Source organism: Ceratina calcarata, unplaced genomic scaffold, assembly GCF_001652005.2.
Source record: "Ceratina calcarata isolate Rehan_Ccalc_2016 unplaced genomic scaffold, ASM165200v1 scaffold568.2, whole genome shotgun sequence".
Classification (NCBI taxonomy): domain Eukaryota; kingdom Metazoa; phylum Arthropoda; class Insecta; order Hymenoptera; family Apidae; genus Ceratina; species Ceratina calcarata.
Window position 1 is genome coordinate 183,095 of NW_017176883.1, and position 15,587 is coordinate 198,681.

A 15,587-nucleotide genomic window follows, 5' to 3' on the forward strand; every position below is an offset into this window, starting at 1 on the left:
TTGTAGATCTCGTTGTCCTCTACAAAAAAGATCGTATGCAATTTTCCCGTATCTCCAACGGTTTAGGAGTTATTGGCAAAAAACAAAAATTTCGCAAAATCTGAAGGGGTACCCCTTGGAAAAATCTCGGAAAAATAAAAAAATTTTTTTTTGCTGTTTATTATTAGCATTGTTCTTCCGACGTCTGATTTCTTTTTAAAAAATGCGTTTCTAAAGTACATAAACTTTTGGGATTGACTGTATAGCCAATACATCCTTAAGGTACGAAACGATAAGTATAAGCGCTACGAAACAACAAGGCCTCGAAGAGTCGTTGATGAAGATGCGCGGCGAATGGGACGACGTGATTTTCACGACTGTACTTTACAAAGATTCCGGGGTTACCATTTTGACGCAGTTGGACGACATTCAAGCATTGTTAGAGGAGCAAATTATAAAAGTTCAGGCAATGCGAGGCTCCGCGTTCGTCAAACTCATCGAGGAAGAAGTGAAGGAGTTTTATTTTCTTCTGCTTCGAATTGAATCGACCATCGAGGAATGGACCAAAGTACAGTCAAGATCTTTACTTTTTGATTTCACTTATTCATCGTTTGTTTCGCCGGGTATCAGGTCCAAGTACAATGGATGTACTTATTGCCTATTTTCTCGAGCAAAGACATCGTGGCGCAGTTGCCCGACGAAGAAGTATTATTCTCTCAAGTCGACAGAATATTCCGCAGCGCGATGAACGGCGTCGCGAAGGACCCTCACGTACGAGAAACTGCTGGCTCTGTAAGTAATGGACACGCGACTTCGACCGAACGACAGAAAACTAACATCTGCTTTCAGGTAGGTCTTCTAGAAATCATGCAGGAAGCGAACTCGTTGATGGAAAAAGTGAATGACGGCGTGCTGAATTACTTAGAGAAGAAGAGACTTTTCTTTCCACGATTTTTCTTCTTGAGCAACGACGATATGCTGGAAATACTGTCCGAAACAAAAGAGCCTCTGCGGGTTCAACCGCATCTTCGAAAATGCTTCGAAGGCATAAACAGGCTGCGGTAAACTGACGCAGGAAAATGATAAACGGTCAAAATTTAATTTCATAATAATTCGGTAGATTCGATGAGGAATTGGAAATATTGGCAATGATCAGCGAAGATCAAGAAGAAGTCAGGATGCAGGAACAAATCTCGACCACTGCTGCGAGAGGCTGCGTGGAACGGTGGCTCATCCAAGTACGCGTATAACAGTTCCCGCATTAGATAGCGATTCGTAACACCAGCTCTTGTAGGTCGAGGAACAAATGATCAAATCTGTGAGACACGAAATCCTCATGAGCTATCTCGATTACGAAGTGAACAAGCGAGTAGCCTGGGTGCTTATTTGGCCCGGCATGGTCGTGCTGTGCGTCAGCCAAATCTATTGGAGCATGGAAGTTCAAAACAGTCTCATGACTCGTATGCTGTCAGCGGTAGAAGAGCTCCATGCGAAACTCCGGTCTCAGATCCTGGAAATGGTCGAACTAGTCAGAGGTATCACCAGGTATCGATCTAAAATTGATCAACATGGTGGAAAACTTCAAATTTGTTTCCTTAGGACAGCTGACGAAGCAAAGCCGAACTACGTTGAACGCTTTGATCACGTTAGACGTACATGCCATGGACGTAGTTAGAGTGTTGATCGACAAGAACATCGTAGACGAAACGGACTTCGAATGGTTGTCGCAGTTGCGTTATTATTGGGAAGACGACGTCTTCGTTAAGATCATATACACGAGCGTGGCTTACGCGTACGAGTACATAGGAAATACTGCCCGGCTCGTGATCACTCCTTTAACGGACAGGTGTTACCGCACGCTGGTCGGAGCATATTCGTTGCATTTAAACGGAGCGCCGGAAGGACCGGCCGGTACCGGAAAAACGGAGACTACAAAAGACTTGAGCAGAGCACTAGCCGTGCAATGCGTGGTCTTTAATTGCTCCGAAGGTCTCGATTACAAGAATATGGGGAAATTCTTCAAGGGTCTCGCCGCGTGCGGTGCATGGTCCTGTTTCGACGAATTCAACAGGATCGACCTGGAAGTGCTCTCTGTAGTCGCGCAACAAATTCTTTGCATTATTCAGGCGGTGCGAGGCAAACTAGAGACATTCGTCTTCGAGGGTACCGAGTTGCAATTGAACCCTGCCGTTTACGTCTGCATCACTATGAATCCCGGATACGCAGGCCGTTCGGAGCTTCCTGACAATTTGAAAGTTCTCTTCAGGACCGTCGCGATGATGGTACCCGATTATGCGATGATCGCTGAGATATTTCTTTATTCCTCCGGGTTCTCTACCGCCAGAGAACTTTCCACGAAAATCGTCACCACGTACAAGCTCTGCTCCGAACAACTGTCCACGCAATCACATTATGATTATGGTATGCGTGCAGTGAAGACCGTGTTGACAGCGGCGCAGAATATCAAACTACAATTTCCCGAGGAGAACGAGGCGATACTTTTACTTCGATCCGTGATCGACGTAAATCTACCGAAATTCTTGGCCCATGACGTTCCACTCTTTCAAGGCATAGTTTCCGACCTGTTCCCCGGATTGGAACTTCCAGCGCCGAGCTACGACGTGCTCCTTAAGGCTGTTCACGAGGTGGCCGACAAATTTAACTTGCAACCGGTCGACGGTTTCCTGCTGAAGATCATCCAGACGTTCGAAATGATGATCGTCCGCCACGGATTCATGCTCGTGGGTGAACCGCTCGGTGGTAAGAGCACTGTTCTCCACACGTTAGCCGATGCTCTGACTCTGATGTACGAATGGGGGGACGAGAACGGAGCGGCGACGAAATACTTCACAATCAACCCGAAGTCCATAACTTTGGGACAGCTGTACGGATTTTTTGATCCCGTTTCATCGGAATGGACCGATGGCGTGTGCGCGGTCGCGTTTCGAGCGTACTGTACCGAGGACACACCCGATAAAAAATGGATAATATTCGACGGGCCTGTCGATGCCGTATGGATCGAGAACCTTAACACCGTCCTCGACGACAATAAAAAGCTGTGCTTGACCTCAGGCGAGGTGATGCAAATGACCGGAGTAATGTCGATGATCTTCGAGACCATGGATCTTTTCCACGCGTCACCCGCTACGGTGTCCCGTTGCGGGATGATATACATAGAGCCCCGTGTTCTCGGATGGGAACCATTCTTCCGTTCTTGGATGAACGACTTGAATCCCACTTGGAAGGAAGGTAGCGAGGATACCATCAACGAGCTGTTTTACTGGTTGACCGATCCCTGCTTGGATTTTATTCGAAAGAGTTGCCGCGTAACGCTGACTGCCGGTCAGATTCACCAGGTCGTCTCGACATTGAATCTCTTTGAAATGTTCATAGAAGATGCCGTCGAGCAGAATCTGCAAACGTTCGACCAGTTCTTATTACCTTGGCTACAAGCGACGATGTTGATGTCGATGGTTTGGGGAGCCGGGGGCACGCTCGACTACGATTCTCGTGTCAAATTTAACACGTTTTATTTGAGTTTCTGGAGGAACGAGCGGAAGGATCACCCGCTTCCGGAATTTCTGGTTGAATCTCTGATCTCGTTGCCGGAGGATTTGATTCACGATTGTTTTTACACGTACCGTGGGAGGGGAGCTTGGAGGAAGTTCGTAGACGTGGCCAGGCAGGAAGAATTCTCGACCACTGGAAGCATCGTTCAAGTAATGATACCCACCGTTGACACGGTCAAGTATCAAAGTCTGTTTATGAAATACATCAAGCACCGCAGGCGTTTCCTGCTGTACGGGGAAACAGGGACTGGGAAGAGTTTCTATATCAAAGATCTAATCATGAACAAGTTGTCCGAGGCCGAATATCTGCCGAACTTCATCACGTTCACTCCGAACATCACTGCCGCACAGACGCAGGACTTGGTAATGTTGAAATTATACAAAAGACGTAGAAATAAATTCGGTCCCTTGCCCGGCACCCATTGCATTGTGTTCATCGACGACGTTAACATGCCAGCGAAAGAGATATACGGTTGTCAGCCGCCGATCGAGCTTCTTCGCCAGTTTTTCGACCACAAAATTTGGTTCGATTTGAAGAAACCAGAAAAGATCAAGATATTCGATACCATGTTCGTTTGCGCGATGGCTCCGCCGGGTGGCAGCAGACAGGAGCTGTACCGGAGATTCTTGAGGCATTTCGCGTTGTTCACGATCAGCAGCTTCACCGAGGAAACGACGATTCGAATCTTCACGAACATTGCGTTCGTTGGATTGCAACGGCACGGTTTCACCACAGCCGTGATGCCGACTATCATGGATATCGTGAACGCGACTATGAACATCTTCCAGAACGCCCAGAGCGAGCTCAGGCCGACGCCGGCCAAGTCTCATTATCTTTTCAATTTGCGAGACTTCTCTCGCGTGATAACGGGCTGCACGATGATCAGAGAAGAGTCGGTCGAGTCCAAGTCGGATTTTACTAAATTGTGGGTTCACGAGATATTGAGAGTATTCGGTGATCGTCTGATCGACGAATTAGATCGGCAATGGCTGTTCGTAAAGGTCAGAGAGGTCGTCGGGAGTAATCTTAGAGAGAATTTCGAGTCGGTCTTCGGTCACTTACCGACTTTCGACGATCAACTGACAGAGCAGAGCCTGCGTAGTCTCATATTCGGGACTTTTATGGACGTCGACTCGATCCCTGCCGATCGGAAATACGAGGAGGTGAAGTCGATGGAGGAGTACTTGGAGGTAGCGATTAGCTGCCTCGAAGAGTACAACCTCACGCACAGATATAAAATGGACATAGTACTGTTCCGTTACGCTCTCGAACATTTGGCAAGGATCTGTCGGATATTGGTGATCCCCTGCGGAAGTCTGTTGATGGTCGGCGTGGGTGGATCTGGGAGGCAATCGTTGACGAGGCTCGCTTCGAACATGGCAGGACACGGCCTGTTTCAACCGGAGATGGGTAGCACTTACGGTCTACAAGAATGGCATGACGACATAAAAAAAGTTTGTACTTCACCGGTTCTGATAACAATTAGGCATACGCGATCCTTGTTGTTCATTTAGGTACTCATGAACTCCGGAGGCCTGGGCAAGGATTTCGTGTTTCTGCTCACCGAGGGACAGATCAAAAGTGACATCTTCCTCAACGATATCGACAGTCTGTTGAACTCCGGCGAGGTGCCCGATCTGTTCACCATCGAGGAGAGGCAAGAGATCATCGAGGCAACTCGACTGGCTGCTCAGGGCGGCGATCGGAACTTGGACATATCCGTGCTGGCCATACTCTCGTTTTTCGTAAATCGTTGCAAAGAGAAATTGCACATAATGCTGTGCTTCAGCCCTATCGGGGATACGTTCAGAATTAGGCTCCGGTTGTATCCGAGTTTGGTGAACTGTTGCACGATCGACTGGTTCGACGTGTGGCCGGAAGACGCCCTCGAACAAGTAGCTGTGCGGAGCACCACCGACATCAACGTCGACGAGCAAGTAAAAATTAACTCGGTGGTGGCGTGTAAATTCTTTCACATTTGCGCGAAAGACATCAGTAAGAGATTTTACAGCGCTACCGGTAGACACACTTATGTGACTACGGCTAGTTTCCTCGATCTTATACGAACTTACGCGGAGTTGATGAAAGAGAAGCAAGAGGAGTTGAGTCTCGCTAGGTGAGAAACAAAATTATCAATGACAACAACGATGATACAGCTGTATATGTTTTTACCATAGAGATCGATACGTCAATGGACTGGATAAGATAGAATTCGCGGCTCAACAAATAGGTCAAATGAGAGTAACGCTCTCGCAGCTACGACCGCAACTCGAAGCATCCGCCAAGGAAACAGCCGACACAATGGAGAAAATTGAAACGGAGAACATTAGCGTAGAGAAGGCGAGGGTCATGGTGAAGAAAGACGAAGACATGGCGAACGTACAAGCCGAGGTAGCGAAGAATTTGAAGACCGAGTGCGAGGCGGATTTGGCAGAAGCTTTGCCAGCCTTAGAAGACGCGTTAGGTGTGACTCGACGTAAAGAAACTTTTGTTCGAAGTCATACGCTAACGTGTTTTTTATGATCGTAGCTGCTTTGAACACTCTGAAACCGGCTGACATAACAGTTGTAAGGACTATGAGACAGCCTCCGGCCGGAGTGAGGCTCGTGATGGCTGCTGTATGCGTGATGTTAGGCATACCGCCGATCAAAGTCGAGGATCCAGCCACTGGCAAAAAGGTGAACGACTACTGGGCTCCGAGTAAACGTCTGTTGGGCGACATGAAATTTCTCGAAAATTTACGAAATTACGATAAAGACAACATCCCTGCGCATATAATACAAGTATTGCCGACCGCTATTCTTGTACTCCTTACCGCGTCGATTTCGGTTTAAAAGGAATACCATTGAATTATAGGAAATAAAAACGACTTATCTGACAGATAAGTCCTTCGAGCCTAAAGTCGTAGCTAGGGCATCGTCGGCAGCCGAGGGTCTCTGCAAATGGGTAAGGGCCATGGTTTTATACGACGAGGTAATCAAAGTGGTCAAACCCAAGAAGGAGAAGCTCGAGCGTGCGGAACAGGATTACGACAATACTATGAAATTCTTGCAAGAGAGGCGACAGATGCTGGCCGAATTGACCGAAAAATTAAGGATTCTCAACGAAAATTTACAAGTGACTCTGGCGAAGAAGATAGAATTGGAGAACGAGGTAAAGCGGATGCGAAACATTCGTGCACGATCGCGTATGGTGCTGAGATCGCTAAGTTCTTATTAAGTAAGAATCGTTTAGGTGACGAAGTGCAGGAACCAGTTGATTCGAGCCGAGAAGTTGATCAGCGGCTTGGGCGGAGAAAAAGATCGGTGGACGAACGCAGCGATTAACTTGCAAAAATCGTACGACACTTTGCCGGGAGATATTTTAATTTCCTGTGGAATGATAGCGTACTTGGGTCCGTTCACGACCGTGTACCGTACCGAGAGTTTAGAGAAGTGGATAGTTCACGTTAAGGGGCTAAGGATTCCCTGTTCAGAGAATTACGATTTCGTCGAGGTACTCGGGTCCGAAATAAAGATCAACTCGTGGAACATATACGGTCTGCCACGGGACTCGTTCTCCACTGAGAACGCTATCATCATGGACAATTCGAAGAGATGGAGCCTGTTCGTTGACCCCCAGAGCCAGGCCAATAAATGGATTCGCAATATGGAGAAACAAAATAAACTCGAAATTGTGAAACTGACGGACGCGAAATATATGAATGTCATTGAGCAGGCACTAGAATATGGTAAAGAGCCCCGTTTTAAGAAATATGCGCTTTTTTAATTTTATAATAATCGAATTTAGGGAAACCGGTGTTGATAGAAAACGTTCTCGAAGATCTGACACCGCCTCTGGATCCGATATTGACGAAGGCCATATATAAAATGGGTACCTTATGGTACATCACACTCGGCGAAAAAGTGATCGAATACGGTTTGGGCTTTCGACTGTACATCACGACTAAACTGCGCAATCCCCATTATCTTCCGGAGGTTTTTAATAAAGTGACGCTCATCAATTTCGCGTTGACGATAGGCGCTTTAGAGGATCAACTGTTGGGTATCGTAGTAGCGAAAGAAAGACCAGATCTGCAGGAGAAGCGAGAATACTTGATCGTTCAGAGTGCTGCGAACAGGAAAGCTTTGCAACAAGTGGAAGATAACATTCTGAAAACGTTGTCGGTAGCCGGAGACAGGATTCTGGAAGACGAGGAGGCTATAGAGATTTTGGACTCGTCGAAGATTCTTTCGATCGATATAATAAAGAAACAAGCCGCTGCGGTGAAGACCGAGGCACAGATCGAAGGATTCCGACAAAATTATAGGCCTATCGCGAAACACAGCTCTGCTCTTTACTACACGATCACCGATTTGCCCAACATAGATCCTATGTATCAATATTCTTTGGCATGGTTCATTAACTTATACGTGAATTCCATCGACACAGCGAAAAAGAGCAAAATTCTTGAAAGGAGGCTCGGGTTTCTCCGAGAAACTTTCACATACACTTTGTACTCGAACGTTTGTAGATCATTATTTGAAAAGGATAAGGTAAAATTATTTTCATTTCTGTTGACGTACGAACTTCGATTTAATCGCTTGACCGATCGATCTCTCCCGTCAGCTCCTATACTCGTTCGTCTTGTACACAACGATATTATTGTCCGAAAATGCGATCATGCAAGAGGAATTGATGTTCTTCCTATCCGGAGGTGTCGCATTGGCTGCGGTCCCGGATAATCCGATGTCAAGCTGGCTATCAGATAAATCCTGGGGCGAAATTTGTAGAGTCAAAGATGTACGAGGATTCGCCAATTTTCAATCAAGCTTCTTGAGTAACGAGACCGCGTGGAAGCAGTACTATGATTTAACGAATCCGGAAGATTCGTCGATCCCGAGCCCATGGGAAAATACTTTAACGCCGTTTCAAAAGCTGATTGTTACGAGGATGATCAGAACCGACAAAGTGATGATCATGGTAAAACGATCTTCCTTTTACACTCGTTTATTCATCCTCTTATGTGTATAAGTACTTACGGTAAAAACATCTTAGATACAACGATTCATCGAAGCTGGAATGGGTTTGCACTTCGTGGTACCGCCACCCTTCGACATCTCCAAATCATTCGCAGACTCGAGCTCTTTGGTACCGTTAATCTTCATCTTGTCACCGGGTTCTGACCCGATGGAAGCGCTTACTTCGTTCGCAGTTAATCTGAACTTCATGGAGAGGTTTCATTCGATATCGCTCGGTCAGGGCCAAGGACCGATCGCGCAAAGTTTGATCTACAAAGCGCAGAACGAAGGGGAATGGGTATGCTTGCAAAATTGTCATCTGGCCGCCTCTTGGATGCCCATGATGGAGAGCATTTGCGAGCATTTCGATCCGACGAACACGCACGTGAACTTCCGTTTGTGGCTCACCAGTTATCCCTCAGAGCATTTCCCGATCACGATTTTACAGAACGGCGTCAAAATGACCAACGAGCCGCCAACCGGATTGCAAAACAATATCATGAGGTGACGAATTCGACACGTGATAGACTTTAACGTGTGATCTATCGAAAAAATGTGATGCGATTTTTACGATGCCAGGTCTTACAAGGCAGAAGCGATTAAGACGATAGAAGCTTTCGATACGGAGCCTGTCAAGAAGAGAAAGTTCTCGAAGTTGCTTTACGCTTTGTGTTTCTTTCACGCTGTGGTCCAGGAGAGACGAAATTACGGCCCTCAGGGTTGGAACATACGATACGGTCTGTCAAATATATCACACGATCTGTTATGCCAAATGAAATGAAAAATTGTACGAGATACGTGCGTTCGTGCGACAGGCTTCAATGAATCCGATCTACAAATATCCGCGCAGCAACTTCATCTGTACATAAATGACTACGCAGAAGTGCCGTTCAAAGCTATCGTATATCTGACCGGTGAATGTAATTACGGAGGACGAGTGACGGACGAGAGGGACCGGAGATGTTTGAACACGATATTGGAGGATTTTTATAATCAAGACGTGATCACGGATCCGAATTATACGTTCGCGGACATCGGGCCAGAATACGCCTTGCCAAAAAGGTACGGCTTAAAATTTAAACGCAGGTTGAACGCTGAACGTAAATAAATTGATTGATCGTATCGCATAGACACGATTACGAAGACTACGTCAAACAGATCCAATTGATACCGTTCAATCCACCACCCGAAGCGTTGGGATTGCACATGAACGCGGGAATCACGCGTGATCTCGAGCTGGCGAATACTTTCTTCTTGTCGATGTTGCTGGCCCAGGGAGCGGTCACGGTGGGCGACCCTACTAAGCAAGATGAGATGTTGCTGAACTTAAAGAAGGACATATACGAGAGGATGCCCGAATTGTTCGACGTCGAAGAAGCACAGAAGCAGTACCCAGTTTTGTATCACGAATCGATGAATACCGTATTGATACAGGAATTAGAAAGATACAACACTCTTCTGTATGAAATCCGAAACTCTCTTACCATGCTGGAAAAAGCGGTCAAAGGATTGATCGTAATGACAGCTGACTTAGAAGTACACGCGTTTATCAAGCGAGCTAATGGCATTTCAAATGTCCGAATGAAAGCGCATTGAATCATTATGTTCTAGGTTTTAATTGTTTACATATTGAGCGCGAGAATACCACCGTCTTGGGTAAAAGCGTGCGCCTATCCAAGCTTGAAACCGTTGCCGAATTTCATCAACGACTTCCTCGATCGATTGAACTTCTTCCAAAAATGGTTGGAAGAAAACAAACCGAAGACGTTTTGGATAAGCGGGTTTTCGTTCGTGCACGCTTTTCTGACGGCGACCACGCAGAACTACGCTAGGAAATACAAAATACCGATCGATCGAATCGATTTTGATTTCGAGGTTTTTATTAGAATTATGCTCGCTTCTTTCAGTTCTTCGTTTTAAACAGATGTTCTTTACATTCGTTAGGTACTACCTACGTATGAATTGGACGAGTCCCCGGTCGACGGTGTATACGTCTACGGCATGTTCTTAGCCGGGGCGAGATGGGACATGCGAACTATGCTGCTCGCGGAAAGTTTCCCGAAAGTACTTTGGGATCCTATGCCGATGATTTGGATGAAACCGCGCGTCGTTACCGAAATTATAGTGGGAAACAGATACGAATGCCCGCTTTACATAACATCCGCGCGTTTCGGTATTCTTAAGACAACAGGACACTCTACCAATTATGTACTGTCGATTCTCATAGATACTAATTTACCCATCAGTCATTGGGTCAAAAGAGGATTAGCTCTACTTTGTCAATTAGACGATTAAACGATTAATCGTACTGTCTGTCTTTTATCTCCAAACGCGAATTCCCATCTTTTATTGAAATGCCTCTCGGTTGATAGAGGAAGTCGAGATGAAGAGAATCGCTTTTGATTTATTCCGATATCTCGATCTCTTCCGGAGATACAGATTTTCAAAGTTTACCTGCAGTGTTTCATATCGATGACACGGTGACCCACTTACGCGTTATGCAAGTCTGGAGTCTAGACGCGGTTGAGGAAGATTCGGGTAGGTCCGTGAATCGGTCAACGATCTGGCCCAACAAGGAAGGAATCATCGTTGTCTTCTTCACACGATGTTACATTTATGTTTTTTAACCCTCCTCCGACTGTGCCAGAGTAACGGGATTCGCTGCCGAACTTCTTATCTCGAGAGTGATAACGTACACAGTAACAGAACGGTGTGTATATGAAGCACGGGAAGCACCAAGCACCTCGTCTTTCACGGTCTATACTATAGGAAGTGGGAAGGACCACGAAGCTTGAGAATGGCATGTTTTGAATCAGTCGGTGAACCGGATTTGTTTTAATTTACCTATGTTTTCCTAATTTACATCTGGATAAGATTTAATAACGTGCGGTATAAAAGAAAACGATCATATTTTTATTCAACAGTTTTGTTACCATGAATAATTCTACGTTTGTCCTCGATAATGGTGCTTATACAGCGAAAGTAGGGTTAGCTTCTGAGAATAACCCGAAGTAAGTTACAACAATAAAATGTAATTAATTCTTTAGTACTTTCAAAAGGAAGAACTCTAATACCGTTCACTTTTAGAGTGGTGCCGAATTGTATAATGAAAGCGAAGAGCGAACGACGAAGACCTTTCGTAGGGAATCAGATCGAAGAATGCCGGGACGCATCTGGACTATTTTACATGTTACCCTTCCAGAAAGGATATCTTGTCAATTGGGACGTCCAGAAAACAGTCTGGGATTACATATTTTCGAAGGAATGCTGTCTCGTAAACTTAAATCGATTATCTATAATCGTGACTGAACCTCTGTTTAATTTCTCAACCATCCAAGAGGCTATAACAGAAATATTTTTCGAGGAATACGAATGCCAGAGACTTTTAAGAATCAACCCTTCTACCTTATCCTGTTATCAATATAAGACAGAGAATCCTAATGCAAAGTGCTGTATCGTAGTCGACAGTGGTTATAGTTTTACACACATAGTACCTTATATAAATGATATAAAAATTAAAGAGGGTATCAGACGGATAGACGTGGGCGGAAAACTTCTCACGAATCATCTTAAAGAAATTATATCCTACCGTCAGCTGCATGTCATGGACGAGACTTACGTAATAAATCAGGTGAAAGAGGATTCTTGCTTTGTATCTCAGGATTTTTACAAGGATATGGAAACTGCCAAAAATAAATTAGAAAATAATCCTATAGTCAAAGATTACGTTTTACCGGATTATACAACGTTAAGACGCGGCTATTTAAAAAATCCGGAACCTCCTAACGAGCAGCAGACACTACGCTTGAGTAATGAAAGATTCGCTATACCTGAAATTTTGTTCTTTCCCTCGGATGTCGGCATTCGTCAAATGGGCATACCGGAAGCAATCATGGATTGCCTAAAAGCATGCGACGAGGAAACGTGGCCACATCTCTTGTCAAATATCATTCTGACTGGGGGTAACGCGAAGTTTCCCGGGTTCCAAGAAAGAATTTATAAGGAAGTCAGAAGCTTAGCACCTGCAGAATATACGATAAACGTGCATTCACCCGAAAAGTAAACACTAATACTAAATTAACTTTCTGGTCGATACTAATTATTGAGAAGACTTCAATTCACCTACGTAATGTATTTTTACATCATTTTCAGCCCGATCACGTACGCATGGCATGGTGGCAAGACACTTTCGAAAGATCCAATATTTTCGTCTCTATTAGTAACTAGGGAAGATTATGAAGAAGAGGGTCAAAACCTTTGTTTCGAACGGTTCGATGTTTAACGTTAATAAATTTTTTTATCGAATAACTTATACAAATGTGTATCATATTGCAGCATGTTTCTGTTCTTTAAATAACGTAAAAAAGTGGAATGGGTATGCGGTAGCGTTTGTAGTACTAAAGCAATCCTCGTGAGTTAGTCAAATTTAAATCGATTTCATCTGTGCCATTAGTTCGTCTAAACTAACATCAGCCTGAATAGTTTGAAAATCCGTTGAATCCGAGGCGTTAGTAAAATGCTCATTCTCATGTATCTGCTCATCTTCTTCATCCACGAGAGATATTCCTGATTGAAACATAATCGTTCAAATCGATGATCATACTATTCTCTTACTCTCTTTGCGTAGTAGTACATACCCCATTCGTTATCTTCATGTACAGGCTTATCTTCAACTGTTTCTTCTACTTTCTTCTCCGTTTTCGGTTTCGATTCATATTCTTGTTGGCGTTCTTTGCAGTACCTATCGTCGCAATTCGGATTCGGCCTTAACGTCATTTTCGGAAAGAAATCTTGCATAGCATTGTAGCCCAGATAATAGGATACCTCACCGAAATTTAGGAGGTACTTTAACGCGTTTTGAACCAAGAAGCCTGCCACAATACCCATTGTTGTTGGCAAAGACGCTGCGCAAACACCGTCTCGTTTCAATGTTTTCTCGTCTATATTTTCGGCCACTACCAATGGAGGAGCGCACTGAAAAATTACGCGTTCACAAACCAATATAATCGTTCAGTTACATAGTTGTACATGAATTTCGTTCTTTACTAACCGCGAAACAAGCCGTTTCTCCGGGTATAATGAACTGAATGTGACCTGAAACAGCATTTTCCGAAACTCCACTCTCGAACCACTTCTGATTAAGTTCGTTGCACGCAGTATTAATAGTCATTCTTGCTTCGAAATTATCTACACAACTTAATACTAGATCCACTGGTCCTTTGCTTAAACTTCCTGTACTATGGTTCGAATTTTACATTTGTGAAGTGCTTTTAATTACAATGAAAAAAATATCACTTCCGCCTACCTTATAGTATTCATGAAATGATCAAAGTGATCAACTGTGGTGATATTATAATTATGGGTTTCTATTTCTACATCTGGATTGATGTACTGCAAAGTCGTTGCTGCTGCTTCCACTTTGCTCTGGCCAGCTTGATACGGTTGAAAGAACAATCTGTTCATATTGGCCATTTCTACTTTATCGTAGTCGAACAAAATCAACTAAAATTAGTGTCTTTGTTAGTCAGATAATCGACAAGTTATTTCGAGAGTGACGACAAGATTTTTACCTTTCCAATCCCGCATCTCGTTAACATTTCCGCAGTTACACTGCCAACTCCGCCTACTCCGACAATGGCAATCGTCAGTTCTCTTATTTTTTCATAATTATCCACTATACCCATACGCTTCAGTGCCATCAAACGACTAATAAAATCATATTTATTAACTGACAGACATGAAAGATATATTCGACAGAATAGATGAGAATTACCTGTAGGGATTTGAATCGACGACTTCGCTTGACATATGTTCTATCTTTTCTCTTGCCGCGAACATATTTTTACGTTGTTCCTCGAGTAATTGGTGTTCCAATTCTTGGATTCTCTGTCGTAATCCACTAATCATCGTTGAAATTCGTAATAGATTTAAAAGAAACGTGAGCTGACCGTGCGACACTGCGGCTACGATTATGACACGCAGACAACTTGTGGATCATGAAAATACGTTACGTATCAGTATTCTCTTGACTGAAGTTTTACTTTTTACCATGAATCGTTAAGTCTTTATATAAATATCAAATATATTTTTCATTTAACGTGTGCTATTAAATTTTGACATCTATTTTACAAATATAAATATTAGGTAACCTAGTGTGGTTCCTAGAGCAAGTTGTATCATGTAAGATTAAACAGAAATTCGTCAAATTCTATTTCAAACTATATTTCTTTTCACTTCGTTTTTAATAAAATAACGAGAATACAAATCCAAGGAGGGAACATGTGTTTTTTGACAGCTGCAGTATAAAGGATACCAAATGTACGGATTACATTATTGTCACGTATGTAACGCGCGTATAATACAATGAAAAATGAAGTAGTATATGTAGTATTTAATCTCGATAGGAAAACTTGAGAATCGTGATATTTATTCTTCTCATTTTAATACAAACAGAATCGTATTTGCTTCATTTTTCGAATTATCCTATACGGTACTACACTGCTCGGTGTTGTTGCAGCGTTTCCATTTTTTGTTTTAAATCGTACATATCGTCGTCAGTTTCAGTTACACTGTGTATTTGCGCATGACACCGATTCGGGTCCATTTAAAAAAAAAGTTTGCGACATTTCAGTAATATTCATTTAATCATCGTATCGCTAATTTTAGAGTAAATATTGCAAAAACGTTAAAAAACGTGATACGCATGGCGAATTATGTTTTCGTTTCCGTTCTGCCACCGAGATCGATGACAGTTGACGAACGTCGGGTTTAAATCAACTTATTTATAGTTTCGCGTATTTTGGCTAAGTTTATTGTCATACCTCAACCACGTCAAAATAGTTTCTTAATATGTATACAGTAAATACATCGTGTTCATTTAAAGAGGAAGAAGAAAATTAAAAAAGATTCAGAGCGGGAAATAAAATAAAAACCGAGTTAGGTAAATCTCCGCTTTGCACTGAAAGATATTCTTTTGTTTCTTTCTTAAAGTCCTCAATTGTTCGCGAAGGAAACGAAAAGAGAAGCGAACGGAAACCA

The 15,587-nt window shown here is 43.6% G+C and overlaps 4 protein-coding genes across 8 annotated transcripts in view; 2 read left to right on the forward strand and 2 right to left on the reverse strand.

Annotated features, from left to right (window-relative positions):
• Dhc62B (Dynein heavy chain at 62B) overlaps positions 1–10,997 on the forward strand; it is an 11,971-nt gene extending 974 nt beyond the window's left edge. Inside the window, exons 4-22 of the mRNA XM_026817233.1 lie at positions 262–547; positions 610–771; positions 829–1,040; positions 1,100–1,217; positions 1,274–1,514; positions 1,579–5,003; positions 5,064–5,665; positions 5,727–6,013; positions 6,079–6,332; positions 6,406–6,702; positions 6,784–7,279; positions 7,339–8,084; positions 8,158–8,511; positions 8,587–9,053; positions 9,129–9,286; positions 9,365–9,611; positions 9,680–10,085; positions 10,161–10,424; positions 10,494–10,997. Of these exons, the coding sequence (XP_026673034.1) occupies positions 262–547; positions 610–771; positions 829–1,040; positions 1,100–1,217; positions 1,274–1,514; positions 1,579–5,003; positions 5,064–5,665; positions 5,727–6,013; positions 6,079–6,332; positions 6,406–6,702; positions 6,784–7,279; positions 7,339–8,084; positions 8,158–8,511; positions 8,587–9,053; positions 9,129–9,286; positions 9,365–9,611; positions 9,680–10,085; positions 10,161–10,424; positions 10,494–10,844 (9,373 nt within the window). The 3' untranslated portion in view covers positions 10,845–10,997. The remainder of the gene's footprint in view (positions 1–261; positions 548–609; positions 772–828; positions 1,041–1,099; positions 1,218–1,273; positions 1,515–1,578; positions 5,004–5,063; positions 5,666–5,726; positions 6,014–6,078; positions 6,333–6,405; positions 6,703–6,783; positions 7,280–7,338; positions 8,085–8,157; positions 8,512–8,586; positions 9,054–9,128; positions 9,287–9,364; positions 9,612–9,679; positions 10,086–10,160; positions 10,425–10,493) is intronic.
• Cdc6 (Cell division cycle 6) overlaps positions 1–12,467 on the reverse strand; it is a 20,538-nt gene extending 8,071 nt beyond the window's left edge. Inside the window, exon 1 of one of the 3 annotated variants that reach the window (XM_026817216.1) lies at positions 12,380–12,467. The gene's annotated coding sequence lies outside the window, so the exon portion shown is untranslated. Of the gene's footprint in view, positions 1–11,003; positions 11,132–12,379 lie in introns of those variants that run through there. The other 2 variants (XM_026817214.1, XM_026817215.1) reach the window with 2 other exon arrangements.
• On the forward strand, positions 11,051–12,861 carry Arp6 (Actin-related protein 6). 3 transcript variants are annotated; one of them, XM_026817228.1, is made up of 4 exons: positions 11,051–11,259; positions 11,474–11,560; positions 11,637–12,608; positions 12,702–12,861. In XM_026817228.1, the coding sequence occupies exons 2-4, from the start codon at positions 11,484–11,486 to the stop codon at positions 12,829–12,831; spliced, it is 1,179 nt and encodes a 392-aa protein (XP_026673029.1). In that variant the 5' UTR covers positions 11,051–11,259; positions 11,474–11,483; the 3' UTR covers positions 12,832–12,861. The 3 variants fall into 3 exon arrangements, with proteins under 3 accessions (XP_026673029.1, XP_017887464.1, XP_026673028.1); XM_026817227.1 differs by lacking the exon at positions 11,051–11,259 and adding an exon at positions 11,287–11,349; XM_018031975.2 differs by lacking the exon at positions 11,051–11,259 and having other exon boundaries at positions 11,285–11,560.
• Positions 12,820–14,869, reverse strand: Uba5 (Ubiquitin-like activating enzyme 5). Its single transcript, XM_018031976.2, has 6 exons — positions 14,323–14,869; positions 14,120–14,255; positions 13,855–14,051; positions 13,600–13,786; positions 13,187–13,523; positions 12,820–13,115 (listed from the first exon to the last, which is right to left on the reverse strand). Exons 1-6 carry the CDS (start codon positions 14,454–14,456, stop codon positions 12,976–12,978), a joined length of 1,131 nt encoding a protein of 376 aa, XP_017887465.1. The 5' UTR covers positions 14,457–14,869; the 3' UTR covers positions 12,820–12,975.
• Positions 14,870–15,587: the final 718 nt, after the last annotated feature.

Coding starts and splice junctions, on each gene's coding strand:
- Arp6 (XM_026817228.1), top strand. CDS start 11,484: ATGAATAATTCTACGTTTGTCCTCGATAATGGTGCTTATACAGCGAAA. Junction 11,561..11,636: donor GCTTCTGAGAATAACCCGAA/GTAAGTTACAAC, acceptor GTTCACTTTTAG/AGTGGTGCCGAATTGTATAA. Junction 12,609..12,701: donor AACGTGCATTCACCCGAAAA/GTAAACACTAAT, acceptor CATCATTTTCAG/CCCGATCACGTACGCATGGC.
- Uba5 (XM_018031976.2), bottom strand. CDS start 14,456: ATGATTAGTGGATTACGACAGAGAATCCAAGAATTGGAACACCAATTA. Junction 14,256..14,322: donor GTCGATTCAAATCCCTACAG/GTAATTCTCATC, acceptor TGATTTTATTAG/TCGTTTGATGGCACTGAAGC. Junction 13,116..13,186: donor ACATGAAGATAACGAATGGG/GTATGTACTACT, acceptor TGTTTCAATCAG/GAATATCTCTCGTGGATGAA.